Source organism: Nematolebias whitei, chromosome 19 (assembly GCF_014905685.2).
Source record: "Nematolebias whitei isolate Nwh7 chromosome 19, NemWhi1, whole genome shotgun sequence".
NCBI classification, from domain to species: Eukaryota; Metazoa; Chordata; class Actinopteri; order Cyprinodontiformes; family Rivulidae; genus Nematolebias; species Nematolebias whitei.
The window spans coordinates 38,501,542-38,520,734 of record NC_056516.1 but is presented as its reverse complement, the minus strand read 5'-3'; the positions used below and the strand labels follow the sequence as shown (position 1 = coordinate 38,520,734).

The window sequence follows — 19,193 nt, the reverse complement described above, 5'->3', positions numbered from 1 at the left end:
CGATAAATCACGGCTGGTAATTTAGGCCGATGTAGACTTTTTGGGATCTATCGGTATTGGTGATAATGGTCCCATTTTGTGTCGATATAAACACTTGTAATTTTCACCCCTAAAATGTTTCAGTGTTTCCCCTACAATTATACAAGCAGGGCGCCCCGTCAACCAAACCGAACTACGTACACCCCACTACCACCACCTATCGGCACTGGCTTAACGCTAAGCTAGTAGTGTGCAATACAATACAAGTGCAGTAGCTATAAAGCTAAAGGTAGCGCTGGCTACACTGAACCCCCCCACCCCCACCCACCACCAGGCTCAATAACTGCCGGTACAAACGGTGCACAGCTCAGATGTGCCTCCAGTCGACAAAAATCATGGACGAGATAAGTGCCCCGCCATGGCAAGTTATCTAGGGAAACCACTGCCGGAACCAGAGGGCGCATGAAGACTCGTTTAAAATTATGGCCGTTCACTTAAGTTTCACTTTCACATTCAGCACAGATGGAGCAGCAAACAATGCTGCGTAGGGTATTTTTTTGAACAGGCAAGTTTGTTTTAACTAAAACAAATCAACAAAAATAAATTCTCTTCAATCCTCCAACCTGCTTGTCATTAGCTCCGTGCCTCTCCAGTTCACAAGCTAACGTTTAGATTACCTAGCATAGGCTATTGCCTTGTAAAACTTGATCCAGAACAATAAATCTAACGTAGAGGTAAAATTATATCAGTGTTAGTAACGTTGTATCTTTGCTGTCCTCGATGAAATGCATTGTTTGTCTGAAATATTTACTTCTCTACAAAGAAAAATAAACTGCTGTGATCATTCCCCATTAGTCCTTCACTATATGTGACTGAACAGGGAAGGGTGTTTCCTTGTTTAATCTTTATTTTATAACACAATAACTTGAATAGTGGAGGATAGAAAATGTGAGTGCACGTTAGGAAGACTGTTTTAATGACGACCGCACCACTGAAACAAGAAACTGTTCATTCAACCTTTATTTCTCCAAGTTAGTCTCATTGAGCCTCGAGGACTCATTTAACAGTAGACAATCATGTAAAAAGCATATACAATGGAAAAGAAGAAGAAATGATATAAAACAAAAAAGCACTAGATAATAAAGCGATGTAGAATACTACAAACAGGAACATGTCTGCGTTTTGCCATGAACTTGGCAGTTGTTTAAAACACTTAGAGAGGCCACGGTCCAGAGCTTCAGATCTTTTTACAAGATATTCCAGGAGCGGAGCAGGAGAAGGTCCTTTTGTCTAGTTCAGTCCTCACTGAGGGAACACTGCAGGTAATGATGTCCTGAGAGCGCACGCTGTAGCTGCACTGACAGTGACGTGGGACAACTGGGGCACCATGTAAAGCGTGGATCTGATTCACTTAGCTTCATGGTTTCTAAGAGCCGCGCTGAATAAACAAGCCCCGTTCCACTCGCTGTTTACTTGGATTCTTGGGGGTGAACAGAGCTCAAAATGTTCAGCCATGATATCGGTTGTCTGCGCTCAGCTGCTCCTCCCAATCTCGGTATCTGCGATAGCCAAAAGTTCTGTATCGGCCGGACTCTTAATTAAAACCCTAAGGAACCATGAGCACCTCCTCTGTTGTTCATGCATGCACAAGGAAACCGTCGGCCCTCAGTTTATCCCACAATATTTAGTGACCCGTCCTGACGGTTCACGCAGCCAACTGAGCCGAGACTCGTCGGGTTAGAGTCATGATCGTTTAAGACTTGTTTCAGCTCTTAAGTGTGGTTGGGAATAAATACTGATCCGTCTTTGTTGGAGCAATCTCATGGTCACAACTTCCGCTGCCATCGCATTAAACAAATATTGGCCTAGCATCCCTTGGAGGAGTGCATATCGCCCGCTGCCTTGCAGGTCACAGTTTAATACCCACTGTGTGAGGATGACTCTCAGCTACTACTACACAGTTGAGCTCAAAATCTCTCAAACTGACTCGGTTGTAGCAATTTGAGTTTCATTGACCTGTGGCGGCCATTTTGACTCGGGTTGACTACAAGTACATGGTTTACAGATGTTCATCATCTGTTCACACGTTCATGAAATATTTTGATGGAACAAACGCTAAGACATGAGCGATTACATGGTCGCCCACCTTTCGTGGCGGCACTCAAGTCAGACTGGATATAAAACAAAAACCAGAATATCGGTGCAAAGTATGTGGTATTTGTTTTGTAGAACTGGAGTTGATGGTTGAAGCTGGTTCTCTGCCTCATTAAGAAACTTCATTTGTTCTAATTTCCAACTAATCTCAGTGACGTGGGAGATTATTTTAAACTAAAAAAGGGCTTTTTTCAATGGTTGGTGTTGCTCACACTGAAATGAGCCCCATCAGTCGCAGGAAGTGACCTGTTCTGTTCAGACCAGTTACTGGTTTAAAGCGATGGTCCAGTCAACTTGGTCATCAGAAGTTAGCACCGTCTCTGTTGTGGCTTTATAACGGAGCACTGAAGGAACCGTTGGTTCATCTAAAGGTCACAGTGTCTGCATCCAGTCTGAGAAGAATTCACAACTTTAGCCTTTTATTATTTTTTAAAGCAGCGAGTCCTTCAGACCATAATGTAACGTCAGATGTAGCCTCGTGGTATTTACCTGCAGCCTCTGGATGAAGGTTCAGAAGGTATGAACCTCGTGTCCTGATCACACTGAAGGTCTCACTGAGCTGCCACTTGTCGGAGACTAAAATAGATTTTCTGTTGGTGTCACTGAATTCTCTGAACTGAAGCCGCACTTTGAGCAGTTTTATTAAAAACAGTCCAAATACAGTGTGAGCAGGACTTGGAAAGCTGAACTCGAGGCCGTGCACATTTTGATGTTGTGTTCGTTTATAAAGAACACACTTCATTGATGAACCTGGATTTTTAGTTATTTCTCCACGTTGGGGTTTAAAGCGGGGGGATGTTGGGGGCGGTGCTCTGTTCAGAGGTGCGCTCCTGTCGGGACACGCCTCCAGGGCTCTAAAGTGACAGAAACTAAAAGATGAGGTCAAAACACCTGCAACATCTGTTTTCACAGGAAATTGTCCAAATACGTAATTCAACTTGAAGCAACAAAACGTAGAGCCTCTGCGCCTCACGAGGAACTTTGAGGAGACCGGTTCAGTTCAGGAACAGTCGCGGCTCAGTGACACGCTGGATTTAAGGAAACACAACAAACGGACAGTGAAGGTTTTGATCCTACTTTCTCTGACCACGGAAGGATGGTTTGTTTGAATCATCAGATCTGAGTATCATCGTTGGGCTGTTTGCAGAACGTCTGATCTGAAATGATGCCAGTATGAATGATGGGTGAGGACGTACTGGTACTGGTACTCTTACTGGTACTGGTGCGTTTGTGTTTGTAAAGAGAAGGAAGTCGTCATCGTAACTTTGATCCTTCACCACCACGTCCAGACGCTCTTTGTTCTGGGCTGGAAGTGTGTCAGTGAAACTCCATGGTGACCTGAGCACACGTCCACCTGATCTGTTGGACTTTGTAAACGCATCAGCAGATGTTTGGCTCCTCCCTCTCTCTCCGCTGTATTAAATTATTTTCTCCACATTTTTTTGGAACAAACTTCAGGTGGAAAATGTTCTGTAGCTCTGGAAGAAGTTCATGGTTCTCCCAAGCTGATGACGTGTCCGTCTGCACTGTGATCCATTTCCTGACAATCCTTCAAACTAATTGGCTGATATTTGTATCAACTTCCTGTCGGTGTGATGCCAGAACCACCCTGTTGCCGATTATGGCCCCCCCCGTCTATAAAGGGGTCCAATGATGGTTTGAGCCTGAAAACGACCCGAATCTTGTTCTGTTCGAGGTTTAGGTGCAGCTCTGTGTGGGTTTGTATCGAGGGGTTTCACATGCTGTACCCGGATCAACTTCCTGTCTGTTCAGGACCAGCAGCTGCTGTTAAACCTGTCCTCATCTGCAGTTTCTGAAAACATGAATCCACTTCAGAACCCCCGAGGGGCGTCTTCATAACCGTTCATTGACCATCTCCTCACACTGACACTAATGCATGTTCATAAACGTCACACTCACAACCTACACAACACTTTCTCTGCTCATTTTGTCTGTAGGAGTAAAATACAAATCAAGCTGCTGACCAGTCACTGCCGGGCTCTCATTGTTTGTTTTCTCGCTGCAGGAGCATCGCCCAATCGAAGGAGGCTGAGAGTCCACTCCAAACCACCGGTGAGGCCAGCAGGATCCATCTTTATCTCCAGGAGGGTTTTCAGTTCTCCACGGTCCTGTTCAGTAACCGTTCATGTGCTCTCTGGTCCCGCAGGTACAAACTGAAGACTGATGTCCGCAGGAAGACTCCGCAACGTGCCGCCTGCACCGCCTCCGAGTTGGAGTGTTCAGGTCCACGATGTGTTCAAAACGTAGGTTTTATAACGAACGCCGACCAAACCCCGTGCAGGTCATCTTCCTGTTAGAGCCAATTCTGTTGCTAATGCTTATTTTTTACTGCTAGTACAACTACTACAGCTAATGCTATTTCTATTACCAATAATACTAATGCTAGTAATACTACTCCCAGTACTGCAACCCTTAAAACCACTGCTAACGGTAATTCTACTACAAAATTATAGAATCGCCTTCTCGGTGGATGTTCTTTAAATTGTTAAAATTTCTATAAGAAAATTAATCAACTTGATGAACAACTGGCATTTTTTTCAAGAATCCATTTTTCAGACGAACGATGCAAAAAAAAAAAAAAAGTTGTTTATTTTTTATGTCTAAGACAGAAAATGTTCTGATTTGTGTCCAACTTCCTCCTCAGGCTGAGCTGCAGTTCCCCATGTGTCCAGCAGAGGACGATCTACTCGCAGATGATCCGTTCCTCCTTGTTCTGTTAAAAATAAAAAATAAACTCCAGAGTTTTGTTGACTGTGCTCCTCTCTGTCTTTAAACTTTAATCAGCTCAACCTGAAGCCCGTGACGTTCTGCTCTGCCTCCGGGACACGCACAATTAAGGCTAAAGGTGCAAAGTTTCCGCTGCTGAGACTCCGGCACCCCGAGTGTTGGCTGTCAGCCCTGGAGGAGGTCCAGGTCCAGCCCAGGCGAGCCGGTCCCCATGTTGGTCAGGTTCTAGTCTCACTCAAGCAGCTTCGTGGAAGTAAAACTGGGCCACTCCACATCCTCTGAAATGTTATTTTTCTGATTAAACGAGCACTGGTTTCCAGTAAGAATAAAAATGTTTCATCTACATCTGTAGATCTAAATATCTCCAGTTCTGGATGTGGTTCGTTGACGTCCATTTTGAGTTTGTGGTAATAAAAAATAAATTATTCTGGTTTAACTTTTAGGTGAAGAGCTTTTTTATTCATTTAACAGAAAGTCCAAGTGGCTGCATGTGAGAAGTTTAAACAGTAACTGGTTTGACTGGTTGAGTTGTCAGAAGGTTGGAGCAGGTTCTGTCCGCTCCGACCGGTTCTTCACCGGCTGTAAACGGAGCCGGGGGAGGGAGGAAGCGTAAACGGCGTCTCTGCATCATTAATGATCATGCATCATTCATGGTGTCCGGCAGAGATCCAGTCCTCGGTACAGTCTGTCCAGAACCCCTGCAGGGTTCAGGCTGGGGGTCTGCAGTGGCCCTCCCCTCGTCTGGTCATGATCAGAACTCCTCACCAGGTGAACATCTCCAGCTGACACTCCAGCGCAGACGATGGGGACAGGTGGAGCCACTCTCCCAGTAGCAGTCCTTGAACTGGACCTGGGTGGGTCCTGGCCCCGCAGAGCCGTCCAGAGAAACGCCCGCCTGCTGTCCGGTCCTGTTCAGCCCGGGACCCGGACCCGAGCCCCCCTGAGGCTGCCGTCTCTGAGCAGAGGGCCCCGCAGGCGGAGCAGCACGGCTCGCCTCAGGTAAGACCATTACTCTATAAATTCATCTTGACCACAAAGTTCACGGTAGTTACTGAATAAAATGAAGCAGAAAATAAAAATTAAACCGTATAAATGTAAAACTGAAATTTGTTTTTCATTAAAAATGTTTGACAGAAGAATCTGATAAAACCATAAAAATGATTTTTAACTTAATCTCTTGGAGTTTTATGGAAATGTTCAGTTAAACATCTCAAGCCTGACGTGTTTGTAAGTTAATTATTTTAAGGCATTTTAACTTAAAACGGTTTTTAAACCTGAATCTTGATCTTTAGCGACAACTTACAAAAGAAAACTGCTTCATTTGCAAATGTTTAGTGATAATAATTTTAATTCTGAAGTTTCAGAATCTGCACCGGAGGTTTTCCTCTGGAACTGGAAGTAAAAGATGATCCATGACGGTCCACCGTTCAAGTTTACTCGACTCACCTCGTGTGTTCGATGAATCGTTTTAAAGTTTACTTCTTTCTCACGGCCTAGTAAAGCAGACTGTGATGTCACTTCCTGTTTCTCTGGTTTCCACCAGAAGCCGTTCAGTCTTTAGTGAAATAAGTTCCTACGTGAATGAGAGAAGTTCTTTGATATTTCAGCTCAGCTGATTCTCGACATCGTGGACGATCTGCGGTGACTTTAAACACCGAAGGTCTGGACTCCTCGTCTGACGGGGATTCGTTCCTTCAACCTTTAGTCTCACTGAGTCACGAGGACTCGAGAGACCTGATGTAGACGGATCACGTTTAAAGTACAAACAATAATTCGACAAAAAGCAAATTTAAATCAAATAAAAAATTATGAACAGACTTGATACCTGAACGTCTCCACTCTTCTCCATGAGGACCTGTCAAATCTCAGCCCAGCTGGAACTACAGTACGTTTCCTTCCAGTCCTGTCCCAGTTCGATGGCTTTATATACCCCACACACACACACACGCACACACACACCATCCAAACCTCTGAACGGCCCAGTCCAGGTGTGCCGTAAATCTCAGGTGTGCCAACTGATCCGCTGGCTTCCCTTCAGGGGAGGGAGAAACCCGAGCGCCGCAGAGAGGTGAACAAGAGGTTCTGATGTGTCGGGTCTTGGATGGGGTCCAGACAGAACCTGCAGCTCTTTCTGTTTGGACCTTTCATTCACTTCTGTCCGGTTCCCTCTCAGCTGGATCGAGTCAAACCAGGTTGTTTTGACACCAGTCCTGATCCGGTTCTTTGGGTTCCTGGTCAGGGACCAGACTTACCTGGACTGTTTTAAAGCAGGTGTCTCAAACTCGTGGCCCGGGGGCCAGGTGCAGCCGTGGACTGATATTTTGTGGCCCCCATCAAAGCTTGGTGTTACTGCGGCCTACAACCGTTCCACCCCGAGTATTTTATGTTTTAGCACTTGTGGACCACCAGCTCAGACTCTTAACGACTGAAACGTGTTTGTCACAGACTGGAGGGAAACTTCCTGTCGCTCAGTTCAAGTACGTTTTTATCACCCAGCGCCAGTCGCCTTTTTCACAACCTGCCATGAAGAGAGAGGTCGCGATGAACACGAACACTTTCAGGAGAAGAGGGAGACGGAATCATTTTTTGTTGCTCACAGATTTTGTTACAGAAGCGTTTAGCTGCGTATCAGTGTCTATACTTACCTGCACATCGTAGACTGCACCTCTGGGCAGCTTGTCACTGCTGCACATGACCATGTCAGAGCATTCTCCATTAAACTTGATCTATGGAAAGACCAGAGTTCCCAGACACCAGTGTCTGACAAGCTGCCATTTCCCAGCATGCAGGCCCTCATGGATTTGTGCACCATTCAGTGGTGAGAAGTGCTGATGGCTACAGGAAGAATGTGATCACAGGTTTGAGACTTCAAGACACACGGAGCCTCTTTTCAGATTTTTGCTGACCCCTTCTCCTTTGATGTGGAAGATGCACCCCCCCCCCACCCCGTACTTGAGATGGAGCTAACTGACCTGTGGTGCATCTCCAACCTCGAAACCAAGTTCAAGGAGTTAGTGGAAAAACAGATGAGCTTGAATCATTTTTGAGAGAATTGCCCCCTCCGTCCGTTGGTGTTCAGAAGAACCGTTTGTGTTCCTCATGAACCGTTAGTGTTCTGATTAACCGTTTGCGTTCTGAAGAACCGTTCGCGTTCTGAAGAACCGTTCCTGTTCTGAAGAACCGTTCGCGTTCTGAAGAACCGTTCGTGTTCTGAAGAACCGTAGAACTGTTCATGTTCTGAATTATTAGTAAAGATTGGATCGGTTGTTTTTGTTTTTGTTGAACACTTGACGCGGTCCAGACTCTTCCTCCGGCGCCCCCCAGGTAAGTTGAGTTGGAGACCCTGTTTTAAAGGATCTGGATCAGTTTTCCTGAGGGTCTTCTTTGGTCCTTTAATGCTGTTCCTCCTGGTCTCAGTCGCTGCCAGGCTGGTGAACGTTCTTTCAGGCTGATTCCAGCAGATGAACAGAATCCGACCGTTGGTTTTTAGAAACTGGAAACGAACTCTGTGAACCTGAACCAGACGTTCAGCTCCTGCAGCCTCGTCGCTCAGTTTGTAGAAGATCACTTGGTGTTCCTAAGAAATGTTGTTTCTCATTTTCAGCATTTTGTGTGTTCATTTTGTCTCAGACCCCCCGTCTGAGATTTTTATTCATATCAACATTTGACTCGACGCCCCACCTCCTGTGGTTCTCATGTGCAGCTTTCTGTTGAACGTTTTTTTCTTTTCCAGCCTCAGTGAGCCGTCCCTCAGTCCAAGTGAGGACGTCTCGTTTGACGAGTCCTCTGGCAGCCGTCGCTCCAGTGTTTTACAGAAGTGGCCCCCTCCCTCACTGAACTGCCTGCCAGCCGGGGGTGCTGACCCGCAGCTCCAGAATCGCAGCAGACCCACTTACATCCACGTCTCTCAGCCCATCCAGCCACACGCCCGCCCCCGACCTGCGAGACGCCGCTCCCACAGCCCGGCCCTGACCCCCCAGGTGCTGCACAGTGACCTCAGGCTTTCAGCAGTGCAGCGTTGGAGCTCCTCGCCCTGCCAGGGGGGGCCTCTGTCTGTGGTGGGGAAGCCCTGTGTCCTGAGCTGCAGCCAGTGTCGTGCCCCCGCTGCTCGCGCTCAGCTGCACGTTTTTCTTCCGAACGAGGCCGAGGAAGAGGAGGTGGACAGGGAGTCTGTGGACGAAGGCTTCATGGACGAACTGGACAAGATGAGTTCTCTGAAAATCCAGCAGGATCCTCCACAGACCATCAGCGACCCCTCATAAGACCACGTGCACAGCCTCTGCTTCTCATTTCATCTGATGTATTTTACTCCTCTTGAATTCAAACACGAGTCTTCATACGATGACAAACAGTTTTATTAGAAACAGAACCAGACTAAAAACACCTCATCTCCTGTTGGCAAACTGAAACGGTGGAAAGATTTTAATGAAATAAATTCAATCGGCAAATTATTCGTTTGAAGTCGATCCAATTCAAGATGGCCGCTACAACAGAACAGCATTCCTTCAAGGGATAGTGCTTTTATTATTGAGACAGTTGTACAATCTGTGATACCTGCAGACAGCACTGTGAGTAGGCAGCAGGTGGAAGAGAGCCTGGGGAAGGAGACTGATGCATGTAAATATGGCTGTAAATAGTTAAGATTTCATAGTAAAACATAACCGAGATGGAAATGATTGTATCAAGTTGAGCTTGGGGCAACAACTCACAGATTTGATGCATTTGTTGATGCGCTGCAAGAAACGAGCAGATTTAGTTTTAAGAGCTAAAGAGAGAAACACTGCGGACTGAAAGATGTTATCAGTTGTTTGGAGCTGACGATCACAAGAGGCATAATAAAGTATCAGAACGTCAGTTTTTATTTGTTTCACACATTTTACTTTGTTCCCTTTTAGAAAATCACTCATTTTCAGTTGTAAATCGAGTATTTCACAGTTGAAGAATCTGAATGTTAACCCCTGAAATTGTTTTTTTGCTGTATATGTTTTTTCCCTTCGTCAGAATAAAACATTAGGATGAACTTCCTCCAAACGGAGTCATTTTTGTCAGAAAATAACGGGTGTTAACTGCAGGCCATTGCTACATATTGTTACATGTGATTACTTGGGAGAACATTCAACCATAAGACATGTCATAACTGCCACAAACACAAGAATGACAGTTATAAAACATGTCGGTTTAAATACAAAATAACTGAACTGTTGGATTATTTTTAAAATATTTTCTTCTGATTAGATTGAAATTTCCAAAACTCAATTTTTTACATTACACGTTTAGCAAAAAATAAAGCACAGACCCAGGTTTTAAATAAATGTAGTTTTTTAGACGTTTCAAGCTGTTTCAGTCTGATCACTTCATGGATGGGACGTGACGTCACGCAGGGATCCGATCGATCGCATGAGACCACCATTTTGTTTCAAAATTTCTGTTGTGCAAAGATTACTTCCAATATCTGGCAAACGTATTTGTGGCAAGAACAACATGCCGAACCGATGTGTCGCACAGTTCTGTGGGACTATAGCCGTGGAGGGGTCGGTACCCATTCTTTCCCAAAATTAAGGAAGTCCGGGAGAAGTGGGTTAAGTTCATGAAACGGGCAAACTTCGATGCGCCGACTCGGAACAGAGTTTTGTGCTCCAAACACTTTCGATCTGAGGATTATGAGTCGGGAATGATGCAGGGATTTGGATTAAAAAGCAAGTTCAGCACCAGACTGAGGAAAGATGCGGTGCCGACCGGAAGCAGATCCACCGTGCACTCAAGTGAGGAACCGGAAGTATTAAGCACCCGCAGACCTGCGAAAAGCCAGGCGCGCACATCCATAGATATTAAATGGATAGATGTCGCTAGCTAAATAAAAATTAATAACCAGTAATAAATGCAGATCTATAGAAACTTCCGACCAGAATTGAGTTTTTATATTTTCTGCCGCCAGGTGGCGGCAGTGCGCATGCTCATTAGCTAACATGAATTAGTGCAACGAAGAAGAGAAGCGTCGTCCGCAAACCCTGCACAGCCAGGACAACAGAAAAGTAATAGTTTAGCTTTAGAGTCCCGTTGGAAAGTGGAAATCACTACATTTATTTTATTTGTGATTATTTTGGTGGAAGCATGGAAGAAACCGGAGACGGAGCCGACCATCAGGCCAACAATCAGGTTTCGTCCGTCCAAGCCGCGGTAGTAACCATCTACACGTTGTTAATGTTGCACTTTTAGTCATCACACACCTCCCAGATCACCCACAAAACGTTCAGCTCACCCCGTTAGCATGTTAGCTGCATCCAGCGCACAAACAACTCCGCCTGCTTAAGCAGAAACGGGTTTATTTTGACCCGGGGGCTAAGCTAACAGGAAGCTAACGGACATGCTAGCGTTAGCTTCGCGGGCTTTGAGCTGCGGGTCTTCATGTTTTCATGGTCGGAGGCGAAGAAGCAACTTGTGTGACCCAGGTCGAGTTTAATTAGGCTACACGGCGCAAACAATGAAAGAGTTTGCATTGTGTTGGTATCGCGAGAGTTTAGGTAGAGACCAAATAAATGCATGTAAACGTGCAGCTGTCCGTGATTACCACTAACTTTTTTCATTTGTTCGACCTTTATTTATATAGATGAGTCTCATTGTGTCCCGGGGACTCATTTATAGACCTGTAACGGCCTGTCCATTTGTTTTACAGCTCAAACTATTTGTTTCCAGAATCTAGCACAAAAAAATCGCACTCAATCTTTAAAAAAATCAAGAGGGAAAAAAAATGCTTGGAGTTGTTTTGGGCATTTCCTGTGTCCATCCCGGAAGTATGACGTCATTGGTGCCTTTCGGAATGCTTCTTTTTTTTCATTCAACCTTTAAACAGCATGCATCAGGAAACCTTTAAACAGGTTAGTGCCATTGAGCCGTGAGGACTCGAGACCTGAATTTTAACAAAGAATGATGACAACAGTAGACAATCACAAATGAGTCACACAAATGTTTTTTTTTAACAATTAGAAACAAAATGATAATTAAAAAGAAATGTAGTGAAAAAAAACAACTAGATTAAGAGGCGTTGTATAAAACTAAAAACGGAAACACGTCTGCGTTGGTTTTTTCCAGGAACTATCAGATGTTTGAAGCCACTTAGAGAGGTCAAAGGTCGAGAGCTTCAGATCTTTTTACAAGATATTCCAGGAAACAGGAGCGGAATAGGAGAAGGTCCTTTTGTCTAGTTCAGTCCTCACTGAGGGAACACTGCAGGTAATGATGTCCTGAGAGCGCACGCTGTAGCTGCACTCACACAGAGACATGTAGGAGGAGATGTATGAAGGCAGCAGACCAAGAAGTGACTTAAAGATGAAAATGTACCAGTGAGAGAGTCTGTGTGAAGTTAATGGTGACCAGAAAACCAGTGGATACTGGGTGCAGTGGTGGGTACGGTAGTTACAGCCAGTTATGAATCTTAGTGCACCATGATAGACAGCATCCAACATCTGCAGCATCCAACATCTGCACTCTTTTTCTGTTTAAGCTGAGAAGAGGTGTTCTTTTCTGAGGTGGTGTTCCTCTACACACTTGACCTTTAAAGTTGAGACTGTTTGGGGTAATTTAATTCAGGAAGGAGCTCAAAGACAAAAAAGATATTTACGGTTGTAAAATGACAGATTTACGGTCAGCACTGAGGCGTGTGCAGCTAAAACATGTTCAAATTAGATATTTAACTCTTAAAAAGATGGATGGATATAGCTCTGAGTTCTGCTCGACTGAAGATTGTGTCTGGACCAGGGGTGTCCTCTTCATCTTTGTGTTTAAACGAGGCATTTTAATCATGTTTCTGACTAAATATAATCTGTACAGATACATATTGTCAGGGGAATTTAGGTAAAGGTTATGGATGTTTCCAACATTTTTCAGTCAGGTCATCTGGACTGTTTCTTTTTTTGTGCTGAAACGTTTCGCCTTCGGTCCGGAAGGCTTCATCAGTCAAGGAATGACGCATGGACTTTGTTGTTTTCAACCAGTTTGACAAGACCGTCAACAAGGAAGAGGGCCGGCAATGGAGGAGGGGGCGTACCAAAGAGACCATCTTATCACAAGCAGAACTGGTTTGTTCCACTTTGGAATAAGCTGTTGGTGGAAGAATCAGTTTTGTTGTGTTTCCTTGACTGATGAAGCCTTCTGGATCGAAGGTGAAACGTTTCAGCACAAAAAAAGAAACTGTCCAGATGACCTGACTGATAAATGTTGGACTGTATACCTGGATTGTTGAGCATGGACTTTGTTGTTATGGATGTTTATGACTAACTAATGTTAAATGAATGTGTGAGTTAGAGAGTTGTTTTGTCTGCTCAGAGAGGAGCCTGCAGGTGCACGGAGGAGCACTGATAACTCCAAGGCCTTCTCCTTGTCTAAGCTGGAAAGCAGAGGTCGTCTTGACCTCACCTGTGTCTGATGAGCGTGTGTTAAAGCTCTTCCTGCCTCGCTGTCTGCCTGCAGATTCTCACTGACGAGGCTCAACGCATGTCATTTTGCACATCTGTAAAAGCTTCCTCGTGACCCTTGCAACTAAAAACCAGTTAAAAACTCTTCTTGAGTCCTCAGTGTGGCTTATTTGAGTAAACGGATAATGAAAGGATATTTATTTTGTTGTATGCATGTATGTATGTTTGTTTGTTAGTTAGTTAGTTAGTTAGTTAGTTAACAGGGACGTGTCTGCGTTGGTCCTTGCCAGGAGTCCAACAGATTTTAAGGCTAAAACACCTAAAACTAAGTAAATGTCTCTTGTTTAAAATGATGCAGAGCTGATTGAGTTCATTCAGTATTTGTGTGAAAAGAACAAGTCACGCTTGAAGAAAAGGGAAGCACTAAGTTTCAACCAAATATCTTTATTTTGTTTACCTAATTTGCTATTTTTATCAAATACAGTTTATTTTCTTCATATTTGTTTAAAAAAAAAACGCTGTATGTTTCTGCAGCACCAAATTCCAACGCCTTAACATCCAGACCTAATCTGAGCAAAACAAGTTTCTGCATTTACAGCAGTTTGTCTTAAGTATATTGTAAAAAATCAGAAAAAAAACAAATTGAGTCTCGGCTAATAAATGATCTCAACAGTGAAATCCTGGGTCACGGTCAGATGTGATGTCACGATCAAAACCATTTAAAGTTTAGTTGTTTTTAAACACGTTGCCACCGACAGCCCGCCCGTGTTATCAAGAAACTTTATGCAAAACGTTTGGACAGACGAACAGCTAAAAGTATTATTTCTTTATGTGAATTTATAAATAAAACAGACTTTGGTTGATGTTTGTTTAGTCAAAGTTACAAGGAGCCACCTCTGAAGGTTTGAAGGGCCACATGTGGCTCCAGAACCGCAGCTTGCAGACCAAGAGACAGGTGCATTCTGGGTTCTCAGAGCTCTCGTTCCCACGTTGTGTTGAGCAAAATGCATCTTTCTCATCGCGTTAAAAGAATAATCTCACAGTTTAACAGGAGCGTGTGTTTACAGATTTTTATTTGTTTAAAATAAATTTGCAAACGGACACATTTATATTTGAATAAACACTACTCCGCTACAAATCTACAGCTCTGTAAAGAAAATACAACTTTAAGTTATTCCTCTTCTTTTTACAGACACTTTCATGTAATCTCTTAATTTAGTCTCAACAGTCCTCCAGGCTTTTTGAAGGTTTTTCCATTTGGACTTTAATTTAGCTGCTTGTTCACTTTTTAATCTTTGTCCAGTTTTTTTTTATCGCACAGTCAACGCCCAGAGATAAACCTCCGAAAAACCTGGAAATCTTTTGATCAGGACCACGTTTAAATATGACAATCAAACCGTTCTGATTAAAGGAAAAAAGTAAAATATTTCGTCATAACTGGAGCTGTAAATTTGATCAAGTGAACGCGTCAGAGACGACGTCCTGTCCACCAGAAAACCTTCAGTCCAGATTTGAGTTTAGTCCATTTATTTGTTAGTTCATGAGGCAGAAGAGTCTGAAGTCTGTTCTCTGCACAGGTGGCCGATGAGTCGGTGGAAGGAGCGTCGGAGCCGGGAACGTCAGCGGATGTTGGAGACCCGGAGTCTGCTCCTGGATCTTCATCATCGACGTCTGAAGAGGAGAAGGTGGACGACTCTGCTGCAGAAACAGAGACCGAAAGCAAAGAGACGGTTGGTCTGAAAACAGAAACTGCAGCGTCCTCTTCACCGGCTGTTTCCACCGAGGAGCCGAACGGCGCCGAGTTTGAGTGTAAAGAGGAGGAACCTGAGGAGGTGGAGGAGGACGATGTTACGGAGCAGGAGAAACGTTCAGAGGAGACTCCAGCAGGAGCGAGCGGCGGCGAGGACTCGGCTTCTAATCGCAGAGAGGAGGTGAAACAGACAGACGACGGAGTGAAGGAGGACGGAGGGGTGATGGAGGAGGACAGAGGAGTGAAGGAGGAGGATGGAGGGATGATCAAGGAGGACGGAGGGGTAAAGGAGGAGGATGGAGGTGTGAAGGAGGAGGACGGAGGGGTGAAGGAGGAGGACGGAGGGGTGAAGGAGGAGGACAGAGGGGTGAAGGAGGAGACATCCCCTCTGCGCTGTAAGCCAACCGTCTCCACGGAGGACGACCTGGACGAGATGATGGACATCGGGACGGTGGATCAGATGGAGCAGGAGGCTCAGATGAAAGAAGGGGAGGAGAACGACCCGTCGCCTTCTGAATTACAAACCGGTAAAAACAAATTCTCGTCTTGTTTTCATCAGAGAACAGATTTAAGTGCAGGAGGAACTCCTCACATTCACTTATTTCTTCCCGTAAAAGGTTGGTGGATTAAACTTCTTTGCTTCAGAACACCTCAAAATATACGAACTGTCCCTTTAATTCTGACCAGTGGCTGACACACAATCAAACTTTATTTTTAGTGAATTTTAGGTATTTGTCCTTTCCCGCATGTCACGATTTAAAATCTGATTCAGATCAGGTGAAAAGCACATTTAGAGCCTGAATTTGTGCCTGTAGACTTTACAATGATTTAATCCCTTCAGATTACACGCTGTAGTCCCTCAGTACTTCACGGTTCGTTTTTCGCTGACTCGCTGTATCGCGGTTTTTCAAAGTAAGATTGGACATGACACACGATTTGGCTGATTGATGGATGAGCGGCACGGACGTTTTATTTAAAATAAATTATTTTAAATTGTTTAGCGCCTGTGTGCAGCCCACAGCTGTGCAAGAAGCTTCCTCCTGCAGCTGATCAGCTGATCTTGTGCAGAGCGGAGAAGTGGGCGTGGCCGAGAGTGCAGCCAGAGGCAGGGAGCTGAAATCATGACGTTCTGTCTCTTTTAAAGAGTTTAGAAACGTTGTTTAGAATATTGCAAGAGTGTGGGAAGGGTTTAAAATGCTAAATACTAAAATAAACTACTAGTTGTACTACTATTCCTACTTCGCTGTTTTTCACTTATCACAGGGGTTATGTCACACCCCACCCCCCATACATAAATTTAAATCAACTAAACTAAAGACAAAGTTTATTTAGCAAGAGTTTATTAATCGAGATAACTTGATAATGTTTATCCTCTCAACTTAAAAATGTAAGTTGCGTGAGTAGTAATGCCTTTTTACTCACCAGCTCTGCAGAACACACAGCTCGGTTCTGGTCCGGCTCAGTTCCGGTTCGGCAGACATACCCAGCCTTGGTCCAGTTCTGGTCCGGTTCTGATCGGTTCTCTGCATCCACTGAGCGCTGAACTTTTCCATTTCAGCAGAAAGCAACTTTGCCTTCTGGGTAATGTAGTCCTTTAGACTGGCGATACAGTGTAGGCTTATTGAGAGAAAACTACAAAATTAATGTGATTATTTTTTTGATTTTAAATTTATTTATTTATTGTTGTGTACAATCTTAATGTACTTTGAAAGACCACGAGAATAAGTTTGCAAAGGTCGAACCGCGCAGTATCGAGGGACTGTCCCTCCATGACACAACCGGTCCGTTTGTGTTTAAAGCATTTATCAATCAGGACCCGGTGACACCGTCAGCAGGAATGCATATCGCCCGCCGCCTTTCCTGCCAGAGCGTAAACAAAAGTTCAGCTGAGAACTGGCTGCTGCTCTGAGATCTGTTGGACCAGCAGCTACTGACACAGTTTTAGCTCACGATCTGTTAAAGTAGCTGAAATGGAGCTGTTTTTATTGCCTGCTTTGACGGGGATGGTGATTAAAAAAGTTCTAGTTCAGTTAAAAAACAAAAAACTGATAAGTTCTATACAGTCAGTGTTTATTTACACTAATAATGTAAAGCTTAAAGTTATAAATGTGTCCTGCTGCTTTTAGTCGCACTTTCTAAACAGAAAATTAAATTTGATCATTTTTCTGATTCAGTGTTTGTGAGTCTGTTGAGGACGTTTATGAAACGGACCACAGCAGGTTGGTTAGACGCCCCCGAGGTTCATCAAACTCCGTTTTTAACGTGCAGGAATGTGAGCGGAGGCCGAGCATCAAGGTCAGAACTTCGGTGTTTGGGTCCGGTTCTTATCGTTCTCCCTGAGCTCATTCGTCCTCCAGATTTACCAGAGAAGCTGCGGCGGAGCGATTCATGACGCTCACGCCACGTCTGCGGCAGGAAACGTTTGAGGATTGTTGTTACGTGTGCGTCGCGGAGGTCTCACCTGGTTTTAATGTTTCCTTCACAGTCGTCTTACCGAACTCTGCCGAGAACGAGGCCGATGTGAAACCTTCGGCTTCTGATCTGATGTGGTCCGGCTCGTCTCCGTCGTCTGACGTCGCCATGAGTACAGGTGGGTCCGGGACGGCAGAGAAACAAACAAACAAACAAACAAACCATGGAAATAAATAAAAACGTTCAAACTCCTGGTGTACATTTAGCTAAATATTTTGAACAATCGGTCTCACGTCACACGAAAAATTTAATAATGTTATTTGGAAGTATTTTAAAAGTTAATCTTTCCACAAGGATTCAGTGAGACTTTGTCATTCTCATCACATGTGGTACACGAGGTGGAACAAATTGTGAACCCAAGGTCCCAGCTACACCCAAAAATAACAATAATATATAAAGTGTATAAAAGTATTATACAGTTTGAAAGAAGCTGAAAAGTAGCAAACTGCTAGCTAAAGTATAGAGTTCAGATAAATGTATCAAAATGCTGGCCAACTCCGAAAAGTAGCAGAATGTAGCTAAAAACTGAAAGTTCAAAAGGTTAGCTAACAGATAAAGTAGCTAAAGCTGATTTGATCCAGTTTTGAAGGCTCTGAAGAGATCTCCGTGTGGTTCTTTGGGTGATCGTTTTGTGAATCAAGTTAAATATTTAGAAAAGAAAAGCCCGAGCGTCCGTCTCCTGAATGAGCCGAATGTTTTGACGCGCTGAAGTAACGATGTCTCTGCTGGTGTTTGTAGGAAGGGACAGCTCGTCTCCGGTGACCATGTTAAACGGGATGAAGGTGGTGGAGCTGTCCCTGCAGGGTCTAGATGCTGTAAGTAGCTCCTTCCTGTCCACACCGTGGCCTCGTTGATCCTCCTCCAGGTTTTAAATCTTTAAAACGCTACGTTCGTTTGTTTAAAGTGATCTTTTGCTTCTTTTGTTCTGGTTTCAGGAGAACCCGGAAGCTGCGTCGCACTCCATCAAGTCGTCTCCTCCTTCGCCTCCTTTGGCCAAAGTGAAGGATGAGCCGATGGACGAGGAGTACGAGCAGGCGCTGGTGTCCTCCTCGTCCACGGCAAGCATGAAAGATGAGCCTGAGAAGGTGCTGCTTGTTAAAGGGGTGTTTCAGACATTTTGCAGGGCGGGTCTCTGGAGAGGAGTAAACAAAATCAACCTGATACAGTCACGTGCAGGGACCTGAGGGGTTCTGCTGAGTCAGGATGTTTTGTACAAAGAGTATATAAATCACTTTCAGTACAGAAGTGTGCAGATTATAAATCACATGTTGCACATTAGACAGATTTTAACTGTTCAGCAGCAAATAAAAACCAACAATGGGCTCCTTCAGTTTCTGGGTCTTGGCTCTAAGAAGAGATTAGACACATTTAATATCTTACCTGTCATAGGTAGCACTTTAAGAACCTCATGTTGCAGAAAAAGGCTCATTTTGACCAGAATAACAGCTGAGCTGAACCGAAGTGGATCGTTGGGGTGTCTGACAGGAAAGAAGGCGGCTGTTGTCAGGATGGTGTGAATCAGTGGAGTACCAGGAGGGTTTTGAGTTGAGCTGCCCAGTTTTTGTCCGTGTGCCTTAGAAAGAACTGATGGTTCCTGCTGCCATCACTGGCTCATAAAATGAAGCAGTTAACCCCCCCCCCCCCCCCACCCCCGCCTCCCCACCTACCGCAACACCGGC

General features: G+C 44.5%; 1 protein-coding gene and 1 long non-coding RNA gene across 2 annotated transcripts in view; both read left to right on the top strand.

The window, feature by feature from the left end:
• Positions 1 to 1,278: 1,278 nt before the first annotated feature.
• On the top strand, positions 1,279 to 4,890 carry LOC119425968. The gene is made up of 3 exons (XR_005187591.1): positions 1,279 to 4,206; positions 4,301 to 4,397; positions 4,799 to 4,890. It is a non-coding gene; the product is annotated as an uncharacterized LOC119425968 (long non-coding RNA).
• Positions 4,891 to 14,208: 9,318 nt separating this feature from the next.
• The window catches only part of LOC119425537 (zinc finger MYM-type protein 4), a 22,949-nt gene continuing 17,964 nt past the window's right edge, over positions 14,209 to 19,193 (top strand). The window contains exons 1-5 of the mRNA XM_037693063.1: positions 14,209 to 14,247; positions 14,870 to 15,569; positions 17,528 to 17,632; positions 18,253 to 18,329; positions 18,450 to 18,599. Coding sequence (XP_037548991.1) covers positions 14,209 to 14,247; positions 14,870 to 15,569; positions 17,528 to 17,632; positions 18,253 to 18,329; positions 18,450 to 18,599 — 1,071 coding nt within the window. The remainder of the gene's footprint in view (positions 14,248 to 14,869; positions 15,570 to 17,527; positions 17,633 to 18,252; positions 18,330 to 18,449; positions 18,600 to 19,193) is intronic.